The sequence below is a fragment of the Melospiza georgiana genome, chromosome Z, assembly GCF_028018845.1.
Source record: "Melospiza georgiana isolate bMelGeo1 chromosome Z, bMelGeo1.pri, whole genome shotgun sequence".
NCBI lineage: Eukaryota > Metazoa > Chordata > Aves > Passeriformes > Passerellidae > Melospiza > Melospiza georgiana.
In genome coordinates this window covers 80,702,846-80,730,837 of record NC_080465.1, presented here as the reverse complement: position 1 = coordinate 80,730,837, position 27,992 = coordinate 80,702,846, and the positions used below count along the sequence as shown (strand labels likewise).

Below are 27,992 nucleotides of genomic sequence, written 5' to 3'. Positions count from 1 at the left end.
CGCCCTTCCCGCCGGACCGCCCTCCCCGTCACGTGCCGGGAGCGCGCTCCGGGTGCACGATGATGGTGGCGGTGGCGCCCGGCGGCGGGTAGAAAATGGCGGATTTCGAGGAGCTGCGGGTGAGGAGGAAGGAGGGAGAGAGGTGGCTGCGGGGCAAGATGTCGGTGCTGGGGGGCCCGCGCCATCCGCGGAGTGAGAGGGAGGGAGGAAGGGAAGGAGCGGGCCCGCCGCGACTTCCCGGGGGTCGGCGGGTCTGCCTGAGGAGACCCTCCCTGTCAATGCCGGGTTCCCCGTCCCCGCCGCGCGGGTTCTGCTGCTGCTGCCGCCGGGGAGGTTCTTCGCGCTCCTCCCGACATTTTAAAAGCCATCTCGGCGCTGCCGAGCGGCCCCAGGGCTCGAACGGCTCCTGCTGGGCCCCGCGCTCCGTGCGGCTGAAGGGAGGGCGGTGAATAACCGCCGGGCTGTTAAAAATGCTGATAGTTGTGGAATCTCTGGAAATCCGTGGACCGCTTTCCATCCGGGAAAGCTGTGCTTGCCCAGCGTGAAACCCAGAGCCTTTTTTCAGACTTGTTTTATCTTCGGTTCATTATCTTTCATATTGCCATGGTGGACTCTGTGTAGCAGATTTGTCGGTGTGGGTGTGTGCGTGCGTGTCCTTTCATTTTGTTAAGGTGTGTACACAAAGAGCTGACTGCATAGTTGCTGCTTTTCCTGCTATTTCCTGAACAATCCGCTGTTACCTTTGTGTGGAAGGAGGAGGTTGTCTTTCAGCAGCGTCCACAGCTGCAGAAGTGGAATTCTTCGTGGGAATTCTGCGTGCAGGCCGCTCCCCCCCACCTGGACTTTGTTACAGGAGGGATAAAAGCCAGTTAAATAGGAACCCCTGTGAGCTGGGCTTTAGTGGAGAGGAAGAGCTGGTGTTGGTGAGACCAGTGCGAAATGTGCTGCAGCCGCCAGAGAATTTCCCGTGCTGAGGCTTCTTCCAGCACCAACACTGGTAGTGCAACTGAGGAGCTCACTTATAAAAATATAGTGGAAAGAACGGAGTTTCTTTGTCTGAGGACAACAGTGCTCTGTCTCAGTTTTAGGTTTAGGAATTGTTGGCTTATTTTTTTGTACGTCAGCCTTGTGTTTTTGGGGTTTTTTTCCCCCCTTTAAATGTATTTGTGTTTACAGATTTTCTTGCTCGGTGTCCTTACCCATTCTCACCCTCATTCCAAGGTGTCTCAAAGGGTTTGGCTGAAGCCCTAGTGTAAACTTCGCACCAGTGGTGACTCTTCTTTTAGGTCTTCCTCTCCAGTCTTGAGGTGGAGTTATGATCTGTCTCTCCCAAAGCACTGGAATCACTTACCTAGATATCCATAAGTATTGATAGTTTCCCTCAGGGCATTAGGTTCCTGAATACCTTTAAAATTGACGGGAAACTTGAGGTGCATAGATAGATGTAATGCAGGAAGTATGGAGGGGAAAGGGAACTGTGTTTCAGACCGACTGCAGGGCTGCCCTTTCATCACTCAAGAAGTGCCACTAGTTTAAAAAAATTAATTCTGAAGACATATCTTTTGATATTCCTGTTAATCTTATTTGTAAACTGGAGTGCTTGCGAGATGAGTCTGTTAGCCTTCAGCTTCTCTAAATGTTCAGCATCGGTGTGATAATAATTCATGGCCTGTTGTGGGAAAGCTCTAGGTAATTTTTGGAAGAGAATGTTATTGTCTGCCTCATGTCTGCTGGGCCATAGCTGATTTTTTCCTTTTTTTCTTTTTGCATTTGAGGATGCATTTGAATGTGTCTGCTTGAATATTTGGTTTTGAGGCTTAAATTTTTTTTCAGACAACCAAATCTTCCTGCTTTTGACCAAAGATGAGAGAGATTCCCCTACCCCCAGTAGATTTTGTGAATTGACCTTTAGGTGTGATCTGAAATGGCTGCTTTATAGATTAGCCTACTGAATGTTTTTATGGCAGTATTGTTTGCTGCTCTCTTGTTGATTGCAGTTTCCTGTAGTATATAATCTCTACCTGCTTTATAAAAGGCCACTTGGGCCATTTTGAGAGTGGAATTTATTTTAGTAATTGGTTAAGGACTGTCTAAAGGCAGGAGATCAGAGTTCTCTCTTAAACCCTGTTTCTTGAGGGAAACAAGCAGGCACAGCTGTGTTGGTGTGGGGGTTTTTTTTGTGTGTTTTTTGGTTGGTTGGTTAGGGTTTTTTAGTGTGGTTTTTTTTTTGTTTGTTTGTTTGTTTTTTTTCTGGACAAAGGAGCATTTTGATATTTGTTAGGACTATTGCTGATATTCTCTGTATCTTCACAGAAAAAGTTCTGTGGAGTTGGGACCCAAGAGTTATAACTGAGAGGCTGTAGTGAAAGAAACCAGACTTCAGGAAACCTGCTGTTACATCAGGCCTTTTGAAAATCTCCAGTTTTGTTAAAGGATTTGCTACTTTTCCAGATATTGGTGAAAATGTCTGCTCTGAGGCTTACCCTTCCAGACCATGTGATTAAGCTTTTATTAGCTTGGAGTGTTTATTGATTTCTGTAGATTACTGGTTTCTGGAGGCTTTGGGAGTGGCTGAGAAGATGGGGAGAGCACCACCACAGTGTCTAGTTACAGTTTTGAGGTACCATTTCCAGAGCTGCTGTTCACAGATGTGTTTTTAAACCTGGCTCATACCTTTCCCCATAATCCCCTCTCCGGAGCAGCCCAGTAAATGATGAAGGAATTGCGCAGGCGGATGTGGAACAGAATCATCAGCCTGTTGTGGGGGCCAGAGATGACGAGCAGACACATTTTTGAGCAGAATTGGCCCAGAAGTGGGGAACTACAGCTCCTTCTGAGAGCCATCTGTGAGGCAACAATTCCAGCTCCCAGCAGATTCTGAACTCACCAGGATTTAGCTTGAAGCTTGTTGAATCTCAGCAAAACACTGCAGATAAGAGGATCAGTTACATATTATTTAGTATTCCTGCGTCCCCTGTGTTTTTGCTGGCGTCCTGACTCTAAAATTGAAACAAAAAATGTGGAGTGCATGCAGTCTTTGAAACAGATCTCTAGTTTAGGTGGCAGTATCAGTCTCACAGTTTGTGTTCAGTCACGTTTTGAAGTAATTTGTTAGTGTCCTCTCTGTGGGGCAAAAAAGAAGGCTCTTTATAGGCAAATGGCTCTGCCTGTGCCAAAACTAGTCTGTGACACTTGTGATCAGTTTCATAGCCATTGTGGAAGGTAACTCATTTTGTTGAGAAGAAATGGAAGAGTGTTAGTATATCCTTTCTGGCAGGAGAGATTGAATAAAATTTACTGGAAAATCATGTTTATAAATGCTGGAAGTAGGTCCCACTTTTACTTTTTGTGATTGCACACCCAGTACTGAAGACACACGATTCAAATGGGAGGAGAAATGTTGTTTGGATAGCATATTAAAATACAGAAGTTGAAGTCTCATACATTGGATCTCTTGTTCTTGCCTGACTTGGTGCCTTTCCACTTCACTTGCTTTATTTTTCCAGTCTGGAAGAACGCTGTAAGTGACTGCCTCACATTTACCAGGTGAAGCAGTGCTTAGTGTTAAATTGCTAACAAGAAAATGCTGAGAGCTGTTTTCATGTGTCCTCCTCAAGGTCATTGACAAACACTGTTTTATTTTATCTGTATTAAATATAATTTTATTGTCTATGCCGACCAGTTTATGTTTTTGATGTAGAAATCAAATTCCGCATCATGATCTTGGTTAAACTTAAGATGGTGAACAGAATGGATGTGAGAAGTTGCTGTTGGTGCTGTTATGATCCTTAGGCTGCAGTTAAATTGAGTGTATTAAATAACATAAATGCTGATAAAATACTCCTAATAGCCTATGATACTTGGGTCAGAATTTCGTACCTGCACAAAGTTCTTGCATGCCCCATAGATTCACAGTCACTATTCTAGATCACTAAGGTTTGTTGAGACACCTTAAAAGTTTGTTTATGTAAAATCATTAACAATTAACTGATTGTGCTGAGGTACAGTGCTAGGGAAAAGAAAGAGATAATGAGTTTTTGGATACTCTAAAAAAGAAGCTGCAATGAAATGGCCAAGCTTTGTTTTGAATGTCTTAAATATTTGTGTTTGTTTAACTTAGGATCTTTGCTGTTCTTAAGTGCATGCAACTTTGGAGCTAATTCCTAATAAAGAGCCAGGCTAGAGTCTATGCAGAGGAAAATCTCCATAATACTGTGGATGTGGTGGTTATGATTTGCATTGACTCTGGTTTCCTTTAGAGCTGCCTTTGCTTTCCTGTACTACTGACACAGATTTCAGTAATGGCATCTTCATTTTTCCTTGTGACTTGCATTTCTTTAGCTATGGTTATATCTGTTTGAGAAAACATTTCCACTCAGCAGAGAGATCTTCGGCTGTCCCAGGACACAGGTTGTTTTTCCTCGCCATCATTACCCATTTCTAGCCTGCTGTAAGTCAGCATGGATGCAAACCTGCTGCCAAAGATGTCACAAATGTGCTGCTCTGCTGAATGTCCATGAAAGGGCTTAAAGTCAGGAGAGAGGATTTGTGGAACCTGTCCTTGGTGTGTCCCTTCTGTAGAGAGCATCCAGGCACTTTGGGGATTATCTGGAAGGCAGTGGGGCTGAAGCAGAGCTCTCAGGGGCAAGCTGACCAGCCCTTCTGAGCAGGCTGGGTTGCTTCTGGGCTGCCGGTGTCCAGCTGGCAGCTCAGGCAGGACTTGCCTTAAAGCCACAGTTGTTACTGCTTATTGTAGGGCATGTGTCAAGAATTAAACAAATTAAACAGGCATTTTCAGTTACCTTGCACTGATCTCTCTCTCTCTTTACATATATATATATAAAAGGAGAGAGAGATGTAGAGTGAGTGTTAATATTGCAGGGGAGTGTGGAGAATCACACAGGTCTTGTTTGGAGAGGTGTTTGATCCCTTACTTAGCCTTGAAACACGCCTGCCCCTTAATTTCAGTGGCATGTCAGCATTTCCTGGGCTCCTTAACATCATCCTCCCAGGGAAATTAATGCCATTCCAGATACACCTACGGCTTAATGCTTTAGAACAGTGTTTTCTGCTGATGAATCATGGTTGGTAAAGTTTAACTGTAAGAAACAAAAAAACCTATGAAGCTTCTTATAACCTTCAAGTATGAATTTCAGGGGGAAAAAATTTCTGGAATATGACAGTGCTTGAATTAGCCAGTCTGATTTCCTTAAATTTCTGTCAAACTACTTTGTGTTCATGGAGTAGTGTTAAAACTAAAATGGCTTTGGTTTTGTGTTAAAAAAGTGCTTTTTATTGGGCTGTGCAGCTGTAAAGAACTTCTCTTAAGAGAAAATGTCATCTACATGACACAACTTGAATGTCTAATCGTAATTGAGTGATGTGAAAAGCATATTAATAACAAGGCTGCAGTCTTCTGCAATATGCTGGAAAACCAAAAGAAAGTAACTTGATAAGGGTTTGTTGGAAGCAGTGTCTGCCTTGCACCATGATTTTATAAATATTCTCAGACATACATCCCTATAAAGTTTATTGATGATAATGGATGTCCACTCTATATTTGTAAATGGAGTAGGAAGATAAGTACAGAATCATACGTTTGGAATGGATGGGACCTTAAAGCTTCACTCCCATGTGCAAGGGCACCTTCCACTGTCCCAGGCTGCTCCCAGCCCCATCCAGCCTGGCCTGGGGCACTGCCAGGGATCCAGGGGCAGCCACAGCTGCTCTGGGCACCCTGGGCCAGGGCCTGCCCACCCTCCCAGCCAGCAATTCCTAATTCCCAATGTGCCAGAATCTGTGCCTGCCCTCTGGCAGTGGGAGCCATTGCCTGGGTGCTGTCCCTGCCTGCCTTGTCCCCAGGGGCCGTGCAGCTCTCCTGGAGCCCCTGGAGGCAGATGTGTTTCATATACATGTTTGTTGTTGCCTTAAAGGGAAAATAGAAACAGGTTTAGAGGGAAAGTGTTGTAAAAGCTATTGCTTAGATACTCCTGTAAACTTCGCTTTTTGCAAGTCTTCTTTCTAAAGCCTGTCTAAGATTTTAACATTGATGGACAAAAACAGTGTTTATTTTTCATACTTGAAAGCATTTTTAATGTGGGCGTTAATTTAAAATTTTGATGACTCTGGTATTGAAGCCAGGCTGTGTCTTCTAGTAAAATGAAATCCATCTTGTAACAAAGTGCTAGTTTGCGAAATTTTTTTTGTATGAAATGTTAGCTGTGTTGAGGCGTGACTGAGTGCACATTTCACCTTGATTAACTTGCAGGAATGCACAGAAGGCAGCAGGCAGGGTAGTAGACAGTATTTTGCAATACATGCATGCTGTTTCCATAATCTCTGTGTAAAGGATTATTTTACTCATTTGCATTGCGATTATGGAATCCAGCGTCGTGCTTTCTGCCTGCATCTGAAATAAAGGAGCTGGCGTTGCTATCAAGCTTATGCAGTTATCTACAGAAGCATGCAACATGAAGTTTTCTGTAAATTCATGAATACTGGTATTATCTTTTAACACAGTTTCTCTTTTATGTCATAACTATAAAGCCGTTACAGTATTTCAAGCCATTTTTTATGAATGTTGGAACACTTTCTTTTTATCACTGTTTGACTGAGTGCAAGGAAAAGTAGAAGGGGAGTCCTGGGTGGAAACTAATATTCTCCATCTTGTATTGTTTTGTTGTTGAGGGAAATTGCTGGGATGAAATTAAGGTAACATCTGCTGTTGGTCTCTTCAGAAGTCTGGGTGAGCCACTCAGTGGCTCCCATGACTTTTTGCTGGGTGCTGTGTCCACGGTGCATTTATAGACAGGGTGTTGGGGGAACACCTGTGTGAAAGCCACTGTGTTATCTCTGCTCGGAACAGCTTCTTGGTAGAAGAGTCACTGGATCCAAATGGGCTGTCTGGAAATGTTGAAAATCAGGGGCTGAAATGCAATGACCTTGTCTCATCAATGATGAGGAAAGGGTGTGCCAGGTGGGGTTTCTGCCATACTGTTTTAGATGGTCATTTTGATTTGCATAAATAGTGTGGCCCTTGAGAAGGCAGGTCCTGGCTACTTTTCCTGCTGTGTTTTAATGGCACAAGAAGTAGCCAGTGACTTGGACTTGGGACTGCATGTGCCCAGACCTGGGTCAGTGTGTGCCCAGCTGGACAAGGTGCCCATGGTGTCCCAGGGCAGGGCCTGTCCCTGTGCCGGCCCTGCTGAGGCAGCTCCAGTGCTGGGGACAGCTCTGGGCCCTCAGCACAAGGGAGACACCGAGGGGCTGGAGCGTGTCCAGGGCAGGGAACGGAGCTGGGAAGGGGCTGGAGCCCCAGGAGCGGCCAGGGGAAGTTGGGCTCTGCTCTCATGTAACAAGGGATGGGACGAGAATAAATGGCCTCAACTTATTCTAGTGGAGGTCTAGATTTGATACTGGGGAAAATTTCTTGACCAAGGCTGTTGTCCTGCCCTGCACAAGTTTCCCAGGGCAGTGGAGGAGTCCCCATCTTGGAAAATTTAAAAGCAACGTGGATGTGGCATTTAGGGACATGGGTTAGGGGTGGCCTTGGCAGTGCTGGAGCAATGGTTGTTCTTCATTATCTTGGAGGGTTTTTTTCCAACCTAAATGATTCTGTGATTTTAAGTTCAGTTTTCATCTGATACAATTCACTGGTCTTACTGCCAAAAGATTTTTCACAATATTAAAAAGAGAATAGGGAACAGGCCAGGGACACAGGGAGGATTTTGACTTTATTGGTGGCTGACTCAGTGTTTGGGCAAAAATTGTGTTAAAACTTCAGCTGAGATCAGATCTGTCAGAATATGAGTATTAACTTTGTGTAGTAAGGACCTGGAAGGTAAAAGGCAAAGCATTGTTTTGAGTTGTGTCTCTTTTGAAATGAACACCCAAAGTTTTAGTAAGAGTCCAGATGCACTTCTGAACTGTTTTTAAAAATATGTGTGATCCCAGATGTCTGCTCTTTCATACCTTCTGTTAGCCCCTTAACTCCAGGGCTTGAGTCTGGAGTTGTCATGGTGCAGCAGCACAGATTGGAGGCAGGTGTTCTTTCACCTTTAAAAACTTAATCTCCTTGCTATGATGAAGGGGTCCCTAAGAAATGGGAAGGAAGTTGGTTAGAAGTATTCCGGACAACTTTGTACCTCTGAAATGGAGGTATAAACTGCTCACAAAAATGAGAGATGATGCATCTGTGCAAAGTTAATTGTTGGTAGCAGTGGAGCACAAGATTGTTTCCTTTTGTATAGTGAGCTCTTTTTTTTAAAATTTCTATTTTCACAAACAGTAGGATTCTGAGGATTGCACTGTGAAGTTAAAAAAATTAGTCTTCCAAAACTCACCCTGGTAACCAAGTAAATAGTATTATTTGCTTTGAAGATACCTTTGTGACGCTTGATGCCAGAATGTGATCTGAAAAGGAGAGGGAGATTTTTGTGACATTTGAGGAATCAATTATGTTGTTTGTGTGTCATACTGTATGCCACAGTATGCAATACATAATGTAGCTTTTAAGAACTGTCCTCCTTGCTGTGTGCATATCTTTCAGCAATGAAATCTGATATGCCTATCTCTCTTTGTGCTTGCTTTAACAGTGTCCAAAATAAAGGGAGTTTCACAATAAACTGTTCAGAAATTAAGAAATAAAATAATGAAGTGCTTAAAATGGGTTTGAAGACAGGTGATAATACTGATTCACTTGATTTTTTTGTTTGGTATTTTGCTTCACAAAGTGAGACAGATTCTTTGTGGTACAGCTTGTGCTGTGAATTTAAGATTTTGTTGTTGCTATTGTTTGAGTGTGGAAACAAATCTTTCCTGGGCAAACTCAACCTGCATCCTGGACGCTTTGTTTCTTCATTTTAAACTAACTGTGCTTTTATGTTCTGTGAAGGTGTGGGCAGTACCCATAACCAAGTAACAAGTTGTCAGGTTAAGTGATGAAGGATGCCGCACCGCACTCCTTGAAAAGGCCTCCTCGGGGTGCTGTGGGCTCACCTGTGCTTTCCTCTCTCTCCCTTTCAGAATATGGTATCAAGTTTTCGCGTTTCTGAACTGCAAGTGCTGCTGGGATTTGCCGGACGTAATAAAAGTGGTCGCAAACATGACCTCCTGATGAGGGCACTGCACTTACTGAAGAGCGGCTGCAGCCCAGCGGTTCAGATCAAGATCCGAGAGCTCTATAGGCGCCGGTACCCGCGGACCAGCGAGGCACTGTCGGATTTGTCGGCTATAAGGCCCGCAGCGTCCGGCTTGGACAGCAGCTCCTCTCCGGTGGAGCCTGACTTGGCTGTCGCGGGCATTCACCCACTCCCTTCCACGTCAGTCACGCCTCAGTCTCCGTCCCCGCCTGTCAGTTCTGTGCTCCTCCAGGACACTAAGCCCCACTTTGAGATGCAGCAGCCATCTCCTCCGATTCCACCTGTTCACCCTGACGTTCAGCTGAAAAGATTGCCTTTCTACGATGTGCTCGATGTGCTCATTAAACCCACGAGTCTAGGTAAGTGTTTAATACCTCTGCAGCTTGCTTAATTCATTAAATAAGCTTTGCTTCTAACAGTACTGAGCCCAGATTTCAGTGGGTTTTTGCAGCTGGGACAAAACAAAACTCCTTTCCTTTTATATCTTCACCTTTTCTTTTTCTTTACCATTTTTCCGAAAAGTGCAAAACCACACTTCAGAAAATAGTTTTCTGTTATAAAAGTAATATGATTAAAGACTTCTTTCATTTGAATATTAAAGAGAAGAGCAGGGTTATTCAGTTGGAAGGTACCTACTATGGTCAACCAACTGTCTAACCAAAAGTTAGACAATAATAGTTAAGGGCGTTATCCAAATTCCTCTTAAACACTGACAGCTGACAGCACTGACTGCTTTTCCTTGGGTTTGACCGCTCTCTTTGTAACAAAATGTTTCTTAATACCTAGTCTGAACGCCCACTTTTTGGCTGAAAGATTTGGACCTGAAGTTTCTGCTTAGTGCAAATGAGGAACAATTTTGTGAGGAGTAATAGGAAAAGGATTTCAGGGTCAGTAATTTACAAGTTGCAACAGGGTAAAGAGAATGAGTTCATTGGTTTGCTGCTTTACCCTTATCTCACAGTACTTCTGCAGACTCTGAGATCTGGCACTGCAATAGACACTTTGTGCTGCTGTGTTCAGTGTTGTGCTCAGAGTAGTGAAGTTTGTCAGCCTGAAAGTTGTTGCAGTACTGTATGTTGTAATATGGAGTGGACATTGTCTTCCAAATAACCTGAAATCAGCTTTATCTTCCCCTCAGTCTTGAAAATTTTGAATTATTTGGAGCTAAATCTTCTGTCTTGAAATTCAGTCAGTCTTACCTTACATGTCAAAAAATGTTCCCTATTTAGTAACATATTTATAAAATAAGTTTGCATCCTCTTAAACAATTTCGTTTCTTAACTGATCACAAAGTCATTTAGGCTGTGACTTGTAACTCAGTGAGGGATGAACTGATCATCTGCCATCCTCCAGTACCTAAAGCAGAAAACTTTATCAACAAACAGTAATTACAGTGCCTATTGTCACTTCTCTTTGTGCATAGTGACACTCATTTTTCTTGTGCATTTGAGAGTTAAGTATTTAAATAACAGTTTAGTCAGAGAACTAGGAATATAGTCCACCTCACTGCTTCATGCTTGAGAAAGGATTAGTGTGGTATTCCTTTGCACTAACATGAGAGCCCAGGTGTAAGTGTGGGGTTTAGTTTTAACCCACACCAAATTAAATAACGAAATACTTCTGCTGTCTTTTTTGCTCAAGTATTATTCTTAAGTGCTGAAGTATTCTTATAGGTATTCTTATGTGCTCAAGTATTATTCTTAAGTAACCAATGTGCTCTGTGATGTTTGAGTGCATACATGCACACTGTATCTGTTTGGAATTGCTCGAGGAACTTGGTGTGTGTTTGCTCCACCTGGGTTCCTTTTAATGTTTGCCGCCTTCTTGTGTGGCTTTTTTCTGGGTATAGAAACAATCTCCCCGGAATGTCACAGTGCACAAGACAGTCCAACTCTTCCAAATTTGACTGGTTTAGTTGTGCTGTTTTTTGATTTGTTGCTTAGATTAGGCATGTCCAATTTGAAATAAGCGGCAGCTCCCTGCTGCTTATTTTAAATTGGACAAGCCTAATCTGCCTTTATTTCAGGTCAAAATTTTTAACTTCTCGTCAATTTTAAAGGAAGTAAGAAAGTGACATGTGGACTTTAAATATGAAAATATTGCCAATTCCCATCACTGACAGACAATTTGTATTCATAGATACAATGTGAACATTGTATTTCTTTATTTTTTTGTCAGATGCCACTAAAGGGTAACTCCAGACATGAAGTCTAGCTGGCTTCTCTGGCCTGAGGGGTTGTGGTCCATCACTTCTTCTCCCAAGACTTTGTTACCTGTAGCTGTTTGTGAATTTTCCAGCTGTCCATTAAGAACTTCTGGTGCACATGTTCTTCCTGTGGTACCTTACAGTAGTTGTTGGCATCTCTATGGTATTCCTTTTGTCAGGTATCCAATGAAATACTTTGTTGTGTATTTGTTTGAACCTTCCTCCTTTGGGAGAAAGGATTGTAGCACAGTTTGTCAAGCTGCTTCAGTACTGAAGTGTAATGTGATGTTAAACCATCTGAATGTAGTTTAATGAAAGATTTGTTCCATTGTTTTTTTATTAACAGTTACATGCAGTTCAACCACCATTTGGGTGACTTAATGCCTTGTTCCAGATCCTGTTTTAATCAACGGCTTTAATCACCATGGTTCAACCTCTTTTGTGTCTTTTTTTCTTCTTCTAGTACAGAGCAGTATTCAGAGGTTCCAGGAGAAGTTTTTTATCTTTGCTTTAACACCACAGCAGGTCAGAGAAATCTGTATTTCCAGGTAAGAAGTAAGAGTGTTGTATAGTGTAGGTAAATCTCTACACAATTTCAGGAGAAAGTGCGAGGTTTTGGTTCACCAAATGCATCACTTATTCAGCTGATGCAGAATGATAATTCTCACTGAAGTTACTCTTGGGTTTATATCTCTTCTGTTTCCTTCAGGAACAACTGTGCACAGAATTTGTGTGCATTTTGTGAAAATTGTAGACTGTTAAAGAATTAACAATTACTCAGTTCCGAATAATGTCATTGTTTAGAGAGGTGGGAAGCTTCCCTCCATTTCTCCTGGCTGTGGGAATGGAAGCCTGCTTTTCTGTTCTTGCCCAGGCTTGATGTTGTAAACTATGAAAATTCAGGGGTGCTTTTTCATCCCTGGCAGCATCCAACTTGACTGTTGCTATGAACTTTTGACGGAGGATGCTGATCCTGAAGTTCTGTGTAACTTGGGAGTAGTTAAACAGAAATGTCATTTGTAAGGTGCTCATAGCTCAATAAAACAAAAACAAGAGCAAATTTTCATGTTGCTGTGGCAGTTGTGTCAGTTGTTTCTCTGTATGGCTGCAATATGAGTCCTGCTAAGTGGGTACTTCTCTTTTTCTTTCTCATTGTCACAGGGACTTTTTGCCTGGAGGCAGGAGAGATTACACAGTGCAAGTTCAGCTAAGGTACGTTTTGTGCAGTGTTCTCTGAAAACTTAATTGGCTGATGGATGTTTGTGGGGACACTTGAAAATGATGCTTTCTCTTTCTATGGATACAGGCTATGCCTAGCAGAGACAAGCTGCCCTCAAGAGGATCATTATCCTAATAGTTTGTGCATTAAAGTAAATGGGAAGCTGTCCCCGTTGCCAGTAAGTATGTATGTATGTATTTGTGGCTTCTTGGTGACTTGTGGAGTGTGTATGTGTTTTTCTGTAGTGTTAGCTTGCCAAAATGGTCAAGCTGTTTGTTACCACTCAGATTTCTCTAATGTTAGGCATGGAGTTTGTACATTTGCTGTGTGAGATAGCCATTACTGCTGTTAATAATCTTACAGCCACTGCACGGACTAAATGTGATTAAGGCCCCTACAGCAAACCTTGTCTTTTGCTGTTAATGTAACTAAATAATTCAAAACCAATGTGGTGTCTGCATGGAGAATCCTCCTCACACCTGCTTAGACTCAGTTTATATGAGGATGGTAGCCCTTGCTGTGTGGGCTGCCTGTATTTGTGAGAGGCTTGAGTTCCTTCTAGTTCTGAGGTTCCTTCTAGTTCTGGCCTCAGCCTCTTGTGTGCCACTTGTGCACTGCTCTGCCTCTGTCTGCTTAGAGCACAGTTTATTATGGGGATGAAGAATAGACACGTTTTAGGGTTCCTAGCACATTGCTGATACTGTATCAGAATGCTGTTCGCAGTCGCACTTCAGGAGTGTCTGATGTTGCAGAAATTAGTACATAGTCACCACAGGGTCATCTGGAGCCTTGGGTATGGACAGAAAGGGAAAAGCTCTCTCATTCTCAAAACATTTCTGGAATAGGTTTCTCTCTTCTTTCAATAGGACAGAGAGAAACTCTTGCACAACCCATTCAGAAATACTTCTTGAGGCTATAAAGTGTGGTAAAAGTCATGGAACAGAGGGTTTTTTCAGTAGGTTTGGAAAGTGGGTTTTTTCGGTGGGTTTGGAAGGATACCATGTGGAGAGAGAAGGTGTGAAACCTCTTTTTCAGATTGTTTTTGGTGTCTTAGACGTATTGTCCTGTACCCTCCCTCTTCCCATATGCAACTGTGACTGCTTTTTTCAAATTTTGCCTCTGCTCAGCTTAAATGAGACTCCTTAGATTCTCTTCCTCCTATTTCAGTCTTCAGGTTATAAAAGGTTTCTTTTTCATGTTTTCTGATCAGTGTTTTTTGCAAATGCTGGTTACATTCTGTGTGATAACTTTGAGGATTACAGCAAAAAAGAATTCAGTCTGATGTTGTCTTTTGGGCATCAGTGTCAACTGATTCTCAGTCTTGTTAATATAGGTTACACCCTGCTGTGCTCTCCATTTTGTGTGTAAGGTGTCACAGCTGTAGCAGAAACTACTGCTAATCTTGGATTATTGCTTAGTTTGGAGACTTAAATCCTCTAGGTTCTTCCTGCACATGATAAGATGATTTTTTAATCTGTTCAGCTGAACCTTAGCTGCGAAAATGAATAAATCACTATTGCCTTGGCAACTTCCCCTCCTCATTCACTATGAGCTGAATGACAAGTAGAGTCTCAGTCTGAGTGCTTCTGCAGACGTTTTTTGCTCTCTCTCTGCATCATTGGGCACTTCCTTTCTGTAGCAGGAAGTGTAAGGTAACTTCTTTGCCTCAAAGACCACTGTTTTCCACTGCAGTAGTGTTAGTTAGGTAACCTCTGATGCCAGCTTTTTTTGCCCACCTGCACAGTGCATAAGTGAACTTCTGTCTTTGCCTGGTAGGGCAGTTCACGCCTCTGCAGAAAAAACTATTCTGTAAATTATTCTTGGTCTGTAAGTTATTCTTGGTCATCTCCTTGCTTGCAATCCTTACCAGAAGCTTCACAGCAATGCTGCCTGTGTGCCAGTACTGCATGGGATTGTGTTTATGTGAACATCATGTTTCCTTGTATCCTGCATTAGTGTCACTGGGAAAAGCCAGATAAATGGGCAGTTATGCTTTCTCCTGATGAATTTCCTTGCTGTAGCAGATGATACCTGCCTCGGGTAGTGTGGTTCTTTGAAGAACCATGGAAGACTTCAAGACCCCAATAATATTGCCACTAGAGTTGGCAGCCTGCCTAAACAGTGCCAGGCCAGCAGAAAGCTCCTAAAAGGACAGGAAGAGAAGGTTCCAAATTGTTGTAGGAGTATGAGCGTGAATCTGTTCTCAAGAATAAGCTCTGTGGAAGAAAACACTAAAAGCTCTGCTGAAGCAAATCGTGCACTGCAGAGTCTATCTCTGGAAAAAAAAAAAAAAAGGGGGAAATGTATGAGAACTTGCATTCACTCTCTTCTGAAATAATTCTGTGTTTTAAATGTGAAATTGTCACCAGTTCCCATATGTCTGTTCCCTCTTTGTTTGGAATAAAGCCCTCATGGCATACTGGGCTAGTGAGTAGAAAAGGCTGTTTATATATATAATATTTTTTTATTGTTTTTATTTCCAGACTTAGCATCTTTCAAGGTAACTCCTTCACCAAACACTAGGTTGTGAATTTGTATGTATTTCTCTGGTTAAAGAAATACTTTTTTTTTTTTTTCCCTCAGCATATCCTTTCTGGGTGAGTTTTTTGTTTAAAACAACACGGTCTGGAAATTCATCAGTACTGCCTGTGCAAGAGGCAGAGCTGCATGTGCTGGCATCCTTCATGTGCAGGATGAGTTTGAGCTGAGTGGCTGCAGGCTGGCTGTGAGCTCAGCGCAGGGGTTCTCAGGGTGGCTCTGTCACACTGGCTTGTTGTCATCATGCCAGATGCAGGGTGAGAGGAATAAGCTGCAGGCTTATTGTGTGACGAGGGTGTTGGAACTGCATGATCTTTAAGGTCACTTCCATCCCAAACCCCTCTGATTCCATGATATCTTAAATACAGCTGGTACTCCATGTGCAGTCCTTCTTCAGGGACCTTGGCAGGGGACAGGTGGCACCTGTTGCTAATGGGGCCAGTAGCTAATGAGGCAAAGTAGTCACTGAGGTGATGTGGAGCTCTTGGAACAAGGTTTAATTGTTTCCTAATCAGTGAAGCGTTTTCAGTGTGTGAAACACTGAGGTTAGTCTTCATTACTTGCTCTGTTTGTCACTAAGGCTGTGACCTTATGATGTTTCACTCTGTTTTAGTAGGACATGGGGAGAAGGAGGACAGAGCATCCACATGACCTTTCACTCTTCCAGTGAACTTACCTTGACCCAAACTGTGTTCTCTTTCACCTTTCCAGTGCTTCTGTAAAACCCTTTTAAAACAACAAATGCGTTACAACTGTGTTTGTCTCTGCTGATGTACTGTGAAAGTCTGATATTTCTCAGAATAAATGCTAGCTTTGCTCTCCAGCCTAGACAGCCTCTAAGTTTGCCTGCTTCTCATAGATCTGTTTGAAACTAACAAGTATGTGTCAGCAGTTTCAGAGTATGCTGGGTAACACATCCATTGTCCTTTTTTCCCATAGGGATATGCTCCACCACCAAAAAATGGAATTGAACAGAAGCGACCTGGACGTCCCTTGAATATCACTTCTCTAGTTAGGCTGTCATCAGCAGTGCCAAACCAGATTTCTATCTCTTGGGCTTCTGAAATTGGAAAGGTAACTTGCATGTTCTGTAGGATGTGGGAAGTCATTGAATAGCCTCTTTGAGCAGTCCTGCTCCCCTGCTGCCTGGTGTGGCTGGCAAATGTTTTTTGTTAGATGCCTGAGCTTACTATCAATGCCAGGAAACAAAGTTTGCTCTAGAACTGTGGTAGTTTTCAGCAACACATGTGGGATTTACATACAGATGGAAAGATTTTCTTACAGCCTTCACATTCAAAAGTCTGCTTTTAGAGTTTGCCTGAAATGCATGTCAAAAATAACAAACTCTTTTTGTGGTGTGAATAGTAAATCCCCCTGTAGATTTATTAAGGAAAGAGAAGGAGAGTGCAAGGAATTTTTGACTCCATCCTAGGTTTAAATAACTGTTGCAGCACCCTTTCAGCTGTTGTCAAGAACTATTTATTCCTTATCTGTGACTGTTTGTGTTAATTCTGGATGCAGTTATCAAAGTAGTTTTCTCTACAAGGTTTTATTCAAAATCAAATTCTCTGGACTAAAAATACCACATATTTCAAAGAGACTCCAGTATAAGCTTTTATATTAAAATTTTAAAAAGAAATAGGATTGAAAGGTAATGTTCAAAAAATAAATAAAGGGCAGTGCTGACATCAAAGGATGATTTTCTAGAACCGGGATGGAGACGAAGATCTGAGCCATTGCTTCCCAGTCAGAGCACAGAATCTTAAAATGGCTCCAGTCCTGTGTGTGGTCTTGGCCTCTCATGCTGAGGCCTGCTAGCTTTCCTCCCTGTATTGCCAAAATATACTCTGATGGAAGCAGATGACTCGGAATGCTTGGACATCCTCCCCTTGGCCTGAGAAGTGAAGTGACTCTGTGGTTTAGTGCTGGTGCCAGAATTTGCTGCTTTTCATCCTCAAAGTGAGACCCTGGGGAGCAGCACGTGTCACAAAAGGGCTTGTTGGCATGGACTGGCCTGATACTGGAGGGCTGCTGAGCCAAGGGGGCATAAACCCCTCAGTGCTGGGCAGACTTGAGCCTCTAGAATCCTCTCTGTAAGGCAACAGTTGGTTGTTCTTTAACGAAAAAAACAAAAGTTCTAGGTTTCTTAGTGGTTTCATGTGCAATTAGAATGCTTTATCTGCTGCTCTAGGTAAGAGCAGGTTTTCCTACAGGTGGTAAAGGAGGAGCAGGGCTGTAGGAGTTGTTTGAAGTTCCTGTGCAGTGCCCAGGCAGTGCAGGAGCCATAGGAAGATGACTGACAGGCGGTGGAAATAAGAGGTCACGAGTTGTTCTTATAACACAGATGAAACCATTATTATCCTGCAGCACTGGGGCTTGCAGACTTTTCATTAGTGACCTAGAAGTGGGAGTGAACAGTGAACAAAAGAAGCTGACAAGTGGTGTGAGTTAGGGAGGAGTAGAAAATGCTGGGGAACGGGGCCAGGCTCAGTGGAACAGACATGGTGTAACAAGGCTGGGCTTAGGAGTACAGAACAAGCTAAAGAAAAGGTACAGAGAAACTGGGGCAGCTCTGTACCATCTGAAGCTGTTGTTTATAACATAAAGACCTTTTATCTTTTGTCACGTAATTCTTTGAGCTCCCCACTGACACTGGAAAAAAGGGGACAATAAAGGAGACAAAATGTGAGGAATTCTTAAAAGATTGCATGTATGAAATGTGTCACATATGTTCTTTCCAGGAGGAGAATTCAGATTGTCTCTTGGTTGTGAAATTACCTTTTAGTTCAGTCATAACTGGAGTAGGATAATTAGACCTCACTGGCCAGAGAATTTTGGCAGAATGTTGGACCTCCACAGAATTGAAGTTGTCTGTCAATGCTCTTAATAATTACCGATGAAGCAAAAAGTCACATTTTTGTTTTAACTATGTGCTACAACAAGTGTAAATAGTCATCTGTTGTCATGGTGGGAGTACTATATGAAATAAACATTTAATCTTTAATCTTTCTTTTTTGTAGAATTACTCCATGTCTGTGTATCTGGTTCGCCAGCTCACCTCAGCTATGCTTTTGCAGAGGCTAAAAATGAAAGGTATCAGAAATCCTGATCATTCCAGAGCACTAAGTAAGTAATCAACTTGCCTGTCTATACTTTTGGAGGGTGATTAGTGGCTCTTTAAAACTAGAATTAGTAATACAGGAGAGATTTGCTGTTTTTTGAGAATGAAGTCCATGCCTAGGGTTTCTCAGGTTTCCCTTGGCTGATGGTGAGGCATCACACTCTTTTTCAGTGGGGGTTTCTAGGAAGCATACCCAGAGATCCCATCTGAAATGTGGTTATGGGAATGCCACAAGCACTCCTTACTGTGCTGGGCTGTGAGGTGCAGCTAGACATCCTGAGTTCTTTTCACCTGTACCTCACTCACTCATAATGGTTTATTTATCTCTTGACATGTCGAGTTGAGTTTGCTCTGTGAACATCAGATGTTAAAACATTTGCTACTTGCTTATAAGTAATGAAACTGTTGTTTATGAACTAGATTAATATTTTTAGATAGCTGAAAAAAAAGTGCATGTACTACTGAATCAAGGTTAGCATTTGAAATAATGACCTCTATGTATAACTTCTTTATTTATTTTAATAGTTAAAGAAAAACTAACTGCAGATCCTGATAGTGAGATTGCCACAACCAGTCTGCGGGTCTCTCTGATGTGTCCTGTAAGTATGGCTGGAAATTTCCAGATAACATTCATATTTTCATCTGTAGTGTAGAATTGGGCTGCTTTTCAAAGGCCTTGCTTTAGAAACCTCACTTGTTTTGTATTTTATCAGCAAGCTAAGATAAAATAGCGGGGAGAAGCAGCAGTAACCCAGCTGTGGTTTAGGACTGGATGCCTCAGCTGTGATGCACTGAGTCGAGCTGCTGCTTGTGTACAGTGAGGCCTGTAGAGGGATTAATCTCCTATATTGACATGCTGAGGCTAATCAGGCAGGCTGACAGAATAATTAAAGGGTGGAATGTTAATTAAAACCTCTTATCTCCTCATCTTTGTGGCTTTGCCTGTACTGCAGATACAGAATCAAGCAAAAAAACAGGCGATCACCTTATAACAAGGTAATGCTGCCTTGGAGGCTCTCTTCCCAGGAAGAACTTGGTCATTCTGAGTGTAACAAGTACCTGGAGCTCAGGAAAACGCCTGAAGTACCGGGTTAAAAGAAAATTATAGAAGAATCAACTTCACCTGATTGTTTAATAAAAATAAAGTCTTCCAAGTAATGTTGTTTCAGGTCCATTAAAAGTGTTTCTGACTGTTACCAGTGTGTTGAGGCCTTGGAGCATGGCTTAATTTTTCCTTTAGGAGCACTGTGTGGGTGCTGTGATGGAGTGAACTTACTTACAGCGCCCTTAGCCCCAGGCACTTGTGTAGTGAGCAGCAAGAGTTGTTTCACCTCTGGATTCATTGTTAACCATTGAGGCCTGTTTCTCTGTCTTCTGTTCTGACACCCTTTAAATGCATCTCCTGCAGCTGGGAAAAATGAGACTGACAATCCCATGCCGGGCAGTGACCTGCACACACCTGCAATGTTTCGATGCTGCTCTTTATCTTCAAATGAATGAGAAGAAGCCTACCTGGATCTGCCCTGTCTGTGACAAAAAGGCAGCTTACGAGAGCCTAATACTAGATGGGTAAGAGACTGGCTTTGCAGATTATGCAATTACTTAAAATCTTTCATTATGTACTTAGTAGCTGCTTTTGTGACTTGAACTTAGCCATTTAGTACTATTTTTGGTCAAAATACTTCAGACTGGAGGAGCCATTAGATTCCATTAGTTTCTCTTCCCATAATGACCTATGTAAGTTTATGTCCTAAGTGCACCATCAAACTCCTGAGTCTCAGTGTATTTCTTCTGGAGAAATACAAATGCAGCATAAAAGGACAGGTCTTCCTTTCACATGTCTCTGTCCCTGAAAGGTGTTAAATTCAAAATGTAACTTCTAACTCATAACAATTGCCTAACTTGGTTCAAGAGGTGATGTATTCTGCTTCAGAATGGAAATCTGTGCATTGCAGTAGTGTTGAAGTGAATTATGGATGGGTTGGGATAATCTTATTTTCTACTATCTGAAAAAGGCAGTAATTACAGGTTTTCAGATTAAGAGGAACTATGGGGAAAGGAGACACAATGGGTAGAAGGTGATCATAATTATCTCTTTATTCATGTCTCCTTTTCACTTAGAATAAAAATGTAAATTAGAATCAAAAGTGAAACTTTATTTTTTCAGCCTCTTTATGGAAATCCTTAATGAATGTTCTGATGTGGATGAGATAAAATTCCAGGAAGATGGCTCCTGGTGCCCCATGAGGCCAAAGAAGGAAGCTGTGAAAGTGTCAAGTCAACAGTGCAGCAAAATAGAAAGTATGTACATCTGGGTACTCATTACAAACCAGGACAAAATCTTGGAGAATTAGTTGTAGCTTGGATAATGTGTGTGGATGTTGGTGTTTGTTTTGTAGAGGGCTTACTACTACTAATCCTCTTGGAATTTAAGCTAGAAAAGAAAGGGTTGTATCTCTAAGAGTGCATTTTTTGTCTTTGTCTTTGCTCTTTATAATAGCAGTTAAGAAAACGAAAGGTTGCTTTTGTTTTACATCCTTAAAATGATAAGTGAAAACAAAAGTTTGTTCTTTAATAGTCTCAATGTGACACAGAAGAGTCACAAAGCAGGTACTGGGGCAAAATATTATTTGTAATGGCCAGGTGATTGATTATACAGGATCTGGGTTCCTGGTTCTCTTGCAAATAGAAACTGCTGACATCACCATCTTTTGGAGAACAATGGTGTTTTATTTTCTTCTTCAGGTTCCAGTGTTGTTAGCAAACCATGTTCCGTGACAGTGGCCAGTGAGGTGAACAAGAAGAAGGTTGATGTTATCGACTTGACAGTAGAAAGCTCTTCTGATGAAGAAGAAGATCCTCCAGCCAAAAGGAACTGCATATTTATGTCTGAAATACACGGGAGCCCAACCAAAGGGTTTGTCAATTTTAAAGTTAGTTGTTATTCTGTAATGTCTCAGCTAAACTGATCTGTAGCGAAATGTACTTGGAATCCAGCTCTGCTCTTGCAGAGGAGATTGTCTAGGCCTCTCCTGTAGAAGGTTGTATTGATGCAGTAACTTTGTACAGGCAAAACACTATTAAATAGATTTTCACTTCACAAAAGAACTTTTTTTTTGCGCTGATTGTTGCTGTGTTTGCAGGGATACTTCTCCATAGAAAAGGAATCTGACTAAGCTAGTGGGCAGTGTTCTCCTGAGAAAGTAGATTATGCCAAGCGGAGGAACTTCATGCATTCTTGCGGAGTTAGTGTCATCTTAAAGGCTTTTCTCTTGCTGTCTTCAGTATCCTCTATCTAATCTGCTCTGGTGCCCAGGGAACGAGACTGTGTTGTGTGTTTCATCCATCCTGTCAGTCTTGCAAGGGAGCCACTTTTCTGTTTTGAATCAAGATGAGCTTTTCCTCCATCTCTCTGTTAAATTTTGGAATGTCTTGGATGCTGTTGTTGGCTGTGGTCATCAGTCAGTCCTGCACCTTGATTAGCACAACCAATGACTTCCCAAGTCTTTTGGCAACTCCTCCTCCATCTTTGTAGTCAGGCCTGACTTTGGCACTGGCTTGACTACCTTCTCTGCTGCTGTGCCCTTCTGTCTGTCCAGACCTCCTGTCTGTCCTGATCTGTGCACCTCAGCTTGGGTGCTGCTTGTGGCTCCCCTGTTTCTGCTCTTGGCCCGTGGGGCACCCCAGACCTGCAGGGAGTGAGGGCCACTGGCCAGGCTCACCAGCACTCACTGCTCCAAGCTCAGCTTTCAGTACTGGCTCATCAGTTAGTGTTGCTGCCTGCATGAGGTGTGTGTCTGTGTCTCTCTGTGTAGTGGCTTATGACCTGTTCTAAAATAATAATAATAATAATAATAAACCAAATCCCCTTCTGTTTTGAAGGTTCCCCTTCTGTTTCAGAAGTAATGAGCAGGTGTGGTGAGTCTCTAGTCCACAGGAATGTCTGTGTGGTCCTTGATGAGCAAGTAGTTGGTCATCTTCAACCACTTTCAGCAGTGATGCTGCAATGCTGTTGCTTTTTTGTGAGGATTGTGGAGGAGTCCTTCTGCAAGAGACTCTTCCTCACTTTTACAAGAAAGTGTAGCTACAAATACATCTCTTAATGAAGTTTCAGAAGGCACCAAGACTTCCTTCCGTGCTCCTATGGTTGAGATGGCTACGTACAACTGTAATTGTAGGAGGACTGACTTCTTTTCTCTCTATGACCCATGTATTTTCCTTGCTTTTTGGGTATGAATATGGCATATCTTTATTCTTCAAATCCAGATCAATGTCAGGCTTTTGGGATATAGCTTATCTCCTTTAAACAGTGTTGTCTGAATGGTGGTTTTGGGAAAACTGGGGTGTCTTCTTAGAGGAAGCAACAATACATGCTGAAGTGTGAGAGGTGCCTGAGAAGGGAGGGTCTGAAATCCAAGGTTCTGACATCAGAAGTAGGTTAATAGGTAGGAGTGTGGGAAGGAAGATGAGTGGATAGCACTAAAGGCTGGAGGGAGCGATGCAGAGCATGTGGGAGCAGAATTCTGTGTATTTCCACCTGACTTGGAGTTCATGAACTGTTCTGTGCACGTGGCTGGTGCCTGGGCACCTGTGGCAGTGTTTGTAACAATGCTGCCAAGAGAGCAGGCAGCGTGAGGGGAAGCAGAAGGGTTGTAACATGCTCCTTGAGCGCTGAACTGGAGGCTGTGAGTAAAGGCAGACTTGTATTTAACTCCCACCTGTGCAATCTGTGTCATCCTCTGGGGCAGGATAATGGTCAGTTGTGCCCTTGGTGAAACAGGTAGGCACTGAGCAGCAGTTCTGTGGAGAAATCAGATGGAACACTCTCCTCCTGGCTCTGGTCACCTTTACATCCCTCTGTGGGTGCTCACAGACACCCCTTTGTCTTTGACTGTTGCCAATGACTCCAGCACTGTACTTTGTTTTAATGCCAACTTACTCTTATGTCACAGCTGCTGTTGAGAGCCAAGATACGGTCATGTTATTATGAAGACTGTTATGAAAAAGGAAATTAGAGTGGAGTACTGTGTAGTGAGTAGCCACGCTGTAGTTGTGTTGTCGCACAGTGACTTGTGAATGAGAGTGCACAGCAGTGCATGGTTTCCCTTGTGCAACTAACAGCCAGGTTGTTTGTAATTTCCCATGCTGTTTGAAACAGGGTTCTCATGTATCAGCCATCTACTGCCAGAGTGCCCAGCGTGACGACGGTCGATGCTGCTGCTATTCCTCCTTCATTAACAGACTACCCAGTACCATTCCATCACCCACCAATATCCAGTATTTCATCAGACTTGCCAGGTAGGTGCTGAGTGTTTTTCATGTATGTTCTGACGGCAGTATTAATTTATGGGGTGGGTAGAAATTGGAAGAATTTATTAACTCTTTGTTTTTGTTTTTAATGGAACAAGTCTATATGCAGTATGGCACTGATGGGATGTCCGGACAAGCCCAGTACAGGCTGTCTGCCCATTTTCAGATTGCAATTTGCAGCAGTGATGTGACAAGCACTGCTTTTGGGGTACAAACTGGCACTTGGGCATGGCAGCCAGAAACTGCTCTTGCTGTGCTCAGCCAGACTTTGTGTAAACATCTGGTGGTTATGTGTTGTAGATGCGAGGGAGAGTAGTTGCTTGTTTTAGTTACTAGAGGTGTGAGGGTGCTAACTCATCCCAGCCCTCAGTGTAGTTACTCTGCTAGCTGATTGTAGTGGTGCTCTGTCTAGACTGTATGAAAAAGGTTAAGGTGAGCTACAATCTGTGAGCTGACCTCTATTGACTTTCTTTACCTAGACATACCCTAAATGCCTATGATGTATTCTTCAACACTGCTGCTAAATATCAGACAAAAGGTGGGGATACTGATTGTTTTCTATCCTGGCTCCTTGAAAAGCGCAATGTGTAAAGGGACTCTGGGGGGTCTCTTGGCCGGCTGTAACAAACCCAGAGCGCAGGAAGTAGTGACTTGTGGTGACGAGTGTCACTTTGGCCTCCTGTTCTTCCCTTCCCCTGCTCCATTGCCTGTCTCCATTCCTCCCCTGCACATCTCTGGGTTTTTTCCTCTTCTTTCAGCACCAGTTTGGCAATGAGATGGATATCATTCCCCTTGTTTCTCTGTCCATCTTGGCTCCCTTACTGCTCCCTCCCTCCACTTCTCCCTTGTTAAGAAATCAGTTGTCTTCTGAAATTGGATAGGAGAATAAGCTGAGAGAACAGAAGTCTAGAACTGTTGGTCAGCACTTACCAACTGAAGTTCTAGAACTTGCACAGTCAAAAGAAGCTGTCAGTTCTGTAAATGCAACTGACTTTTTAAATCTCCTTCAAAATTTTTCTCTCATGGAGAAGAGGAGGAGAGATGTCACAGGCCAGAAGAGATTTGGAGGTGAGGGGAGTGGGAGGGAGTATATCATTTCTTTCTGTTGACATAGCAAACACAAGGCCAATATTTATTAAAAAAAAAAACAAAAAAAACCAAAAAATGTGGTAATTTCTCATTGGTTTTATAATTCTAAACATCTTGCCCTAAATGCTTACATGCAAATGGTGTTTAAGATGGACACTAGTTGTCACTGGTCTTGGAGGATATACATTGAACTACTTGTAGTTTCCTCTTCTTCATTCCTTTTATTTGTCTAGACACAAAACGGGGATGATATTAGAAATGTTTCCTTATTGGCTGCCCGTGGGTGGAGGAAGAGACCTGCTGCTTGTTTTTGGACTTGTGCATGTTGTGACTTTACTTCATTCCAGCATCTTTAATGTGATGACACTCTTCATGTCCCAGTTTGGCCAAGTCAGGTACAATATGCAGTGAAACTTGCATTAATGAACCAACAGCTCCAAATGGCAACCTCCATCTAAGCAACCACATTGAACCACCCTGCAGTATTCAGTGAATAATACATCATTATGTCATCCTCATTATTAAAAAGAGCCACTTGTACTAGATAATTCGTTTTGCTGCTGCCTGAAGTAGTCGTTGAGAGTGGTGTCACAGTGGTATATTCCATTTAGAAACTCTGTATGAATTGCAAAGCCTGTTCTACAACCACAAAAAAAAAATCCTTAAATTTGTTGTGTGTGAATAAAGGAGAGACTTGTCTACTTATCATCCTTCTCTTCTTCCTAGGTCTGGATTTTCTTTCGCTAATCCCAGTTGATTCACAGGTATGTTTCTGATCTGTTGTGGGGTCAATTTCCAAGCCTGATTTTGCGATGTTGTGCTCCAGTAATTGTCAGGGTGCCGTCATCCAAACTGTGTTTGCCATTCACTTGCTTAGACCTAACCAAAGTCTAGGAAAACCTAGCAAGAGCTAGTAGTGAATGTGCATTAAACAGGATTCAGCTTTTCCATGATGAATCCAGGCCTGGAAGCTCATTCCTTACTGATAGTGTGCCTTTTTAAAGTAAATATGTGCTCAGCACTGACTTGAATATACCCAGAGTATATTTGAGGCCCTGGCATAGGCTGCACAGAGCAGCTATGGCTGCCCCATCCCTGGAATTGTCCAGGTTGGATGGAGCTTGGAGCAACCTGGGGTACTGGAAGGTGTCCCTACCCATGGCAGGGGATGGAATGAGATGAGTTTTAGGGTTCTTCCAACGCAAACCATTCTGGAGTAGAAAAAGGGGGAGGTGAGGGAGGAGGCCGGTGGCTGCGGTCCCCGCTCGGTCGCTGCTCCGCAGAGCTGCGGTTCTCGCTGTGGTCCCGTCGCGTGGGGAAGATGTATCTTCAGAGCATGCATTTCCCTCGTGCAGTTAGTCTCTTCACTCTTCATTGTTTGTTTCAAGCAGTACTGTCCTCCTATGTTTTTGGATAGTCTCACCTCAACCTTAACAAGCAGCACGCCTGGCAGCATCATCACCTCCACCAGCCACCACGAGAGCAGCACGCACGTTAGCTCCTCGGGCCGGGCCGAGGCCGGCGTCATCACCAGCAGCGGCGGTGGCGGCGGCAGCGCGCCCGACATCATCTCCCTGGACTGACCCTCGGGGCGCCACGGACCCCGCAGGCATTGCACACAGCTGCTGCTGCTGCTCCTCTTCCCCCCACCCGGAATTCCAGCGCCTCGGAGCTCACGCTGATATTTATTGAAAGGATTTCCCCCCCTGGGAGAGTGGGGTGAATTTCGCTGATGCTCGGAAGAGAAGGGATAGGATGGTTTTTGGTTGGACTTGTTTTTCTTTCTCCTGCTCGTTGAATAGATGGTATAGAAAAGGCCCTTTTGAGAATACATGTTCAAGCTCTTAGTTTGTTCTGGGGATACTGACTTCTGTTGTGTGGATTCCACAAGTGCTTTTTAATTTTGTTGTAAAATACAGCAATAATGTAAAAACAAATGAGGTTTTTTTTAATAAAGAAAAGCACTTACTTGCTCTAGAACAGCAGTTAGGAAAAAGGTGCAGAAGTATAGGAATTAGTGAATTTGTAATATTTTCACTGGGGCCTGTAATAAACTTCATTAGGAGAATGAAGCTTTGAATAGCCATGACATGTGATTTATGTCTTGTTACCCACCTCCCCCTTACCTGGGGACACATAGAAAGCCTCTGTAAATGGAGTTGTTGGGGTTTTTTTTCCTAGTTTCATGTTCCAAATGCAACAAGAGCCTAAGCTGTGACCTCTTCCTCTTTTATGTTCTTTCAGCTAGGAAGGGGACAGAATATCTATGCAAACCCTGTATCACACAGTCTCTGTGCTGCCATGTTATAATTGGGACACCTTGCCACCACCAAAAACTCCCGGCATCCCATGGAATGTACAGCTCCTTTCTGTGGCAGCCATAAGGAGATGAAATAGGAAAGACTTCCTCCAGTGCAGGAGTGTTTTCTAGGATCTCCTGATTATGGTTTCTGTCTCCTCAGCAGCTGCTGTATTCCATGTGGACTGTAAAGGGAGCCTTGGCTTTTTAGGAAATAGAAGCCATAGGTGCACAGTGTCCCCACCTAATTTTGAATTGTGTGTTTAGGGCTTAATGATGCTTTGCCCCACATTTCCTGGCCTCCTGATTGTTGCTTTTCTACTTGAAAGGGAACAATTTCCCCGTTGTACTCCTCTGATGACCGTGCTGCTTTGTTAGTGTGTACGCGGTGTCTGCCCACACACACCTGGGGATAACCTCAGCAGTACTGTATGTGGAAGAGGTTACAGACTAGGAAAACCAAGTCATTTCCATGGAGCTGGAATAATGGTATTGTCTATGTATGCTGAAATAACAGCTTTCTCAAGTGTTGCGTTTCTGTTCAGTAACTGTATTTGAAATTATTCCTTCCCTAATGACCAGATCTTACTTTTTTGCTAATTTTTTGTTCCTTTTTTCTTACCTCTTTAGTTGGATGTCTGGTGCTTTTTGCCTTCCAGTACTGTTACAGTATTTGAACCAAGTACATGGATGAGGTATATTGAAACAGAATGTTTTGTAATTTTTGTCTACCCTGTACCCCTACCTTTAATGCTGCATTATTGTTCCTTATTGCCTTTTTTGTATGATTTTTCACGCAGTCTTGAGTTCACATGTTGGTCTTAATAGTGCCCCAATCTTTCTTTTCTTTTTTCTTATCAGTTTAATATTTTGTACCTGTTAAGGGTCAGTTTTTAGCATGATTTATTTCCAATAAAACCGTGCTTGTTACAAAGTTTTTCTTGATGGCCTGCAGCAGATCAGTGCTTTCTGCATCACCATTGCACGTCGACTTGACCTGTAAGTAGAGTGTGGAAAGAGGTTCCAAGAGTAATTCTGAATAAAAGTTTGAAACTGGTCTCTGCTGAAAA

The 27,992-nt window shown here is 42.8% G+C and overlaps 1 protein-coding gene across 7 annotated transcripts; it reads left to right on the top strand.

Annotated features, from left to right (window-relative positions):
* The first annotated feature begins 34 nt into the window (after positions 1 to 34).
* Positions 35 to 27,992, top strand: PIAS2 (protein inhibitor of activated STAT 2). 7 transcript variants are annotated; one of them, XR_009115895.1, is made up of 15 exons: positions 35 to 119; positions 9,025 to 9,499; positions 11,810 to 11,894; positions 12,508 to 12,558; positions 12,653 to 12,743; positions 16,043 to 16,177; positions 18,124 to 18,229; positions 18,750 to 18,823; positions 19,633 to 19,793; positions 20,392 to 20,525; positions 20,970 to 21,141; positions 23,383 to 23,522; positions 24,014 to 24,072; positions 25,350 to 25,387; positions 26,041 to 26,090. XR_009115895.1 is itself a non-coding variant. In XM_058043446.1 (14 exons), the coding sequence occupies exons 1-14, from the start codon at positions 96 to 98 to the stop codon at positions 26,204 to 26,206; spliced, it is 1,878 nt and encodes a 625-aa protein (XP_057899429.1). In that variant the 5' UTR covers positions 35 to 95; the 3' UTR covers positions 26,207 to 27,992. The 7 variants fall into 7 exon arrangements, 2 of the variants coding, with proteins under 2 accessions (XP_057899429.1, XP_057899430.1); XR_009115892.1 differs by lacking the exon at positions 24,014 to 24,072 and having other exon boundaries at positions 24,857 to 25,387; positions 26,041 to 26,099; XR_009115891.1 differs by lacking the exon at positions 24,014 to 24,072 and having other exon boundaries at positions 24,857 to 25,387; positions 26,015 to 26,075.